This window comes from Callorhinchus milii, unplaced genomic scaffold (assembly GCF_018977255.1).
Source record: "Callorhinchus milii isolate IMCB2004 unplaced genomic scaffold, IMCB_Cmil_1.0 Scaffold6, whole genome shotgun sequence".
Taxonomy (NCBI): domain Eukaryota; kingdom Metazoa; phylum Chordata; class Chondrichthyes; order Chimaeriformes; family Callorhinchidae; genus Callorhinchus; species Callorhinchus milii.
The window spans coordinates 30,533,958-30,539,503 of NW_024704747.1; the positions used below are offsets into that span (position 1 = coordinate 30,533,958).

General features: G+C 40.9%; 1 protein-coding gene across 2 annotated transcripts in view; it reads right to left on the reverse strand.

Annotated features, from left to right (window-relative positions):
• LOC121849405 overlaps positions 1-5,315 on the reverse strand; it is a 9,798-nt gene extending 4,483 nt beyond the window's left edge. The window contains exons 1-2 of one of the 2 annotated variants that reach the window (XM_042336363.1): positions 5,136-5,315; positions 751-878 (exon numbers count right to left, since the gene is read on the reverse strand). In XM_042336363.1, the coding sequence (XP_042192297.1) occupies positions 751-834 (84 nt within the window). In that variant the 5' untranslated portion in view covers positions 835-878; positions 5,136-5,315. Of the gene's footprint in view, positions 1-750; positions 879-4,945; positions 5,026-5,135 lie in introns of those variants that run through there. The other variant, XM_042336365.1, reaches the window with a different exon arrangement.
• Positions 5,316-5,546: the final 231 nt, after the last annotated feature.

Sequence of the window (5,546 nt, forward strand, 5' to 3'; positions counted from 1 at the left end):
GTCCAGCTTCATGTAACACAAGAGCATCTCAAAATGAAAACTAACTCACTAAATTTCTCATTAATGCCCGAAAACAGTAAAGCTATTGTATGTTTTGCTAATATGGTGTAATTCAGTAATCCATTCTTATTGGTATGTGTTAGGTTTAGAACCTCTGGTTCAAAACCATCTGAGGAGGATCATCATTCAGATACAGTATTCTAAAGTCCACTCCAGTCACAACAGGAAAGGGAATCACACACAATGACAACTCTCTCCCTTTACATCATATTAATAATACCGCCAGGACATGTCTACAAATATGGTCTGCTCCCAGAGGGTTTTAAACCAATACTTTTACAGCATATAAACACTAATACTGTAGTGAGAACCAACAACAGTAATGGGACTAACTCTTTTAAAAAAACTTGTAGCTTGAGATGATCGTGATTGATCTGATATTTGTTACAGAGCGATCAACAAGCGGCTCCCTAGGATTATGTATTTATCAGTAACATTTTAGTTGTAGAAGGTAAATGGAAGATAGCTGAGCCTGGAAGTTAATATTCTGACCAAATACATTACTATCCAAAATGTTCCAACCCACCCGTGCAGTCTTTCCTTCATTTACTTTATCAGGTGCAATACTTTCAAGCAAAAGTAAGAGAATAAAATGAATGACAGATCTGCAGCTTTATAGAATTTGTTTCTTATTTATGACTATTCCGTGGAAGCTGAGATTATTCCTCATTATCGAACACTAATACACACCCGTTGCTCTAGAGTTTTGATGTCTTTCTCCCTGCATCCCAGGCAACAGGCATCATATGGGTCTTCAAGGTTATTTTTATTCATACTTTCAAATCAGTACAAATCGTTACAAATGCCAGAATATATATCTGAAACATAAAAAACATACACATTGCATAAATATGATTAGTTTTGTTTTGGCAATTTTCAATTAGACAATAAAAAATTAGCCGATTTTATCTAACTAATTTTCTTAAGTAAGCACTGCCTCTTTGTACCAATTATGAAATTAATTGTAGCTTTAGAAATATGTATAAGTAAGAAAGGACATTTATTTAAAAAAAAACAATTCTCACCGATAACCTTCATTTTGGATGAAAGACAACTCATAAATAAATGAATTTCATTTTTATAATAATAATAATCCTTGCATTTGATATAGTGGTTTTCACGTCTTTTCAACGTCTCAAAGCGCTTCACAGAATAGACTATAAAATGAATTAACTGTATATTTGTGGGCAAAATGCGGCAGCCAATTGCGCACAGCAGTGTCCCACAAACAGTCGTGGATTGAAATGACCAATTTATTATTTTTTTGAGGGATTATTATCAGGTGTGTGGAGTAAGGAAACTTGCCCAGGGTTTCACTCTGCCAGGAATTTGAACCCAGGTCTCTCGCTTGCAAAGTGAGTGCTGTAACCACTGAGCTACAGGACTCCACTTTTTTACAAAACAAGCGAGCAGGTTTTCTTTTGGTGTCCCTGATGGTGCGCAGACTACCCAAAGCTATCCTCACTGCACTTCTGATTACAGGAATGTGCATTCCACCATTCTAAACAGGGAAGTAAAAACACAAAGTCAGCCGTGGCCGAAAACGCACACTCACTGCCAGCCTGACTCACTGAAAAACTCCCATTCCCTTCTGCAACACCTCTCCCTCCATCTGGGCAAATGTTTTTCACGCAAAGGGTAGTGGAAGTCTGGAACTCTCTCTCTCTCAAAAGGCTGTGGATTATGGCTGGATTCTTTCAAATTTTCAAGACCGAGGTGGATAGACTTTGTTAGATCGGGGATCAGGTATTATGGCACAAGAGCGGGTTATTGGAATTGAGGTATGGGTCAGCCATGATCTTAATAGAACAGTAGAGCAGACTTGAGGGGCTGAATGGCTTAATCCTGTTCCTATGTTTGGGAAGAGTTAATTTGTTTTGTAAAAGAAAGTGTACTGGGACTCAAAGACAGTTTTTTTTAAATCTAAATACGAGAAGGCATGGGATTGGTGAATACGAGATGGGGTGAAGGCTAAACGTTGGACAAGTTCAACAGCTTTTTGGCCACTACTTTTTCAAGCCCTTTGATAGCCAAAGGGAAGGCAAAAAACAGTATTTTTCAAAGTGGTTCTGTACTACTCTACTCGCTCACTGGCTTGTGTGTAGAACTTTTGTGATAAACACTAAAGGTTTGTAGCCAGATCTCTCATTTTACAGATCATCTGATTAAACAGCAACAAAGAGAACGTGTGCATTCACAGATTTTAACCACACTGCCAATTATTTTGGCACAAGATAAAGTGCTAACACCAGTGTTCCTGTGCACTAATACAATCACTCCTTTAATTGCATTATTGCCAATAATAATAATAAACCTTGCATTTGATATAGCGCCTTATCACATTTTCGAGACGTCTCAATGGGCTTTATAAAATATACTGTGAAGTGAATTGACTTATATTTGTGGGCGAAACGCGGCAGCCAATTGCGCACAGCAGCGTCCCACAAACAGTAGAGGATTGAGTGACCAAATTATTATTATTATTTTTTGGAGGCCAATCAACCACATATCAAAAATGGTACCTGGGCTAATCATTTGAATTCTTAATGTCTCGGAATATGTTCTGTGCCAGGAAATGTTATTTTAAAATATTTGTGAAAAAAAGTTTTATTTTAAATCATCATGAAAAAATAATACCTTTGTCCATTAATATTAACGGCGGATAATGCAAAACAGAAATATAGTAGAAGATGGCAGGAATGTTACAACAAAACAGAAAGCTTGACAGCAGCCCGCGAGTACAGAATTTACCCGTAAGTGAGGGGAGACTTAAATAACTCACTGCTATAGACACCAACAAGTCATTAGGATCCCACACAAATCAGGAATTGATTCCGCTCACGACACCCCAGTATAAAACAAAACTGAAAATATTATTGCCCTTTTGTTCAGTCTGTTATTTTGTAAATACAAAGAATAGTTTTGATGCGTCTAAACTCTTCCATCTTCTCTCTTTATAAGCTTGAGCATACCAGCTTGTTAATCCTACTCTGAGAATGGAAACAAGAAATGATGAGCAGGTAGAACCACTGTACATTTTAATAACGTGTCATGGAATGAGATACGATTTCTAGTTCCTTGCCTACTTGGCACTCTGCATGTTAAAATAATATTTATTTCTATCAGTGCTGGCATGCAGCCTTACTGCTAACAGCAGGTAACAAGGACACCTTATACTACTTCCTGAGCTGTTTAAAATATTTTATCTTCACAGTACCAGTGAGTCACACTGACAGAAATTCAGACAATCCCTGTGAAAAAAATATTAAAATATACTTCTGGAGTGTTTATAGTAGTTTTCTGGGGATCTGTGCCCATTTATATTATAGCGACATTCCTGCACTATAGCAGATAACAACAACAACTTGCATTTATATAGTGCCCCTCACGCTGGGTAGCGTCCCAGAGCAACAACAATTGTACAACAGTAAATAGATATTTTCAGTTCTGTGCACAAAGTAATCCGCACTGACTGGGTAAGGTCCAAACAGGCCCATGTGTGTCATACATCATTTTGGTTGGGACAAACCTGGAGTCCAGTACCACACAAACTTCTGGCCTCTGTGATATAATGGGGCCATGAAGAGAAGATACAAGGCTACTCACTCCCCAGTCACAAAGGGATGGACACACAACTATGTGGAACAACTAGTCACCAGGGACTCTGTAGCCCTAAAGAATTGGCACAGACAGGATCTATGGAGGTATATAAGATACAGGATAGAACTAACAAACCCAGAACAATATTTCACACGAGTACAAGAGGGAAGAGTCTCAGGATTGTGATGGGGACTTAGGGACAGACTCTTTACAGAGCTATCAGCAGCCCAAAGGGAAGCTATTTGAGGCTAGGACCAAACTCATTTGAGAAACTGCCAGGTGCTGTGCTGGGATGTGAATGCTGCCTCCAGAAGACTCTTGAAAAACAGTTACTGAGAAGCTGAATCAGGTTATGGGTTGAAGCCCCAAGTCAGGACTTTGACCTCCGTCAAGGCTGACGTTCCAAAGGAGGTGTAAGTCCTTCAGATGAGATGTGAAACCAAGCTCCGTCTCCCTGTTCAAGGATTAAAGATTCCATGGTACTATTCGACAAGAGAATGGACTTTCTTCTGGTGTCTCAGCCAACAATCCTCCATATAACATTATTCATTCACTTCATGGCTATTTGTTGTGCAAATTGGCTAATATGTTTGGCTACAGTAAAATCATGTGAAGTCCTTTGACAAAAGGAGTTGTAGTGAAATTGTGGTTTTGGCCTGTGTTCACATGACAGCTGACGAGTGATTTTAGTTATGTCCTTTGCAGATTAGAATTCATTTCAACATTTATAAACGTTGGCCTGTTTCACTGCAATAAATATGATAGGATATCATGCCTGGCTGGTATGTTGTGAGGAAATAGCTGTGTAGTGGGTTTAGTGTTAAGTTATGCAATTTTCCTATCTTTCCGGTTATGAGCACATCCAGGAAATGCAATATGCGAATAAAATAGCCCAGTTACAATACATCTTTAAACCAATGCAAAACACTCTTCAGCAGTTTTCAGACACATCAATCAAACAATGCCATGAGTGCCGTCACTGCAGCTGAAACCGTAAACTCCGCATTTCACTAAAACAGGGAACAGAACAAACTTTTGTTTCAGTGAAACGTATATCACACGAATATGGCAGTCATTTTGGTACATACAGACGATAATCTCACGTTATCTTCCGAGCGCGAGATCAACCTTCCCAAACCACGGTGGTTTACAATAAAGTTTGGGATTCAACAGGTTAATTGCAATATATATTTGGTATAGAATTGTAATGAAACGGCTGCCTGTCAGGACAACTGTCTGCACATCGAATTGCTAAGACACTTTCCCACAGAGAAGAATAATTCACCACGGGCCACTCTCCCACGCTCTCAATCAGCTGACTCAGGAGCAGCATCGGCAAAGACCACCCGGTCCCTCTCGGTGAGAAGACGACACAAAGCACCACCCCAACCGGCGTAAACAGGCAGGAAACACAGAGCGATCCAAAACGAAACCGAACACAAACACAAACAAAAAAAAAGCTCTCTCTCACTTACAAAGTGAAAGCTGGGTCCTCGAGAATCACGCCTTCACCACGGCACCTGAAGTTTATTCAGCAAACAACTGCACACAGCGCTCGACAGCTCTCAGCAAAGTGCGCACTTCAGCTGAGGTCTGCACGTGCCGATTGAGCCGATGGCAGCCTGGGAGTCCTCGCTCGGGCCCTGATGGTCCTGGAGGAGAACATCGGGCAGAATGCCCACTAACGGTCATTCCCCGGTCGGTCACTCTCTCTGGATATGGATCGCAGGAGCAGAGTCTAATCTAATGGATCCCGGTCTGCCCGGTCTGTCAGCCGCCCACACACCAACGACGACGACTCGCGCTTACGCGGGGGGCAGCGGCTTGGAGCGGCCTGAGCCCGAGCCAGGGGGACGGAGGGAGGGAGGGAGGGAGGCGACTGGGAG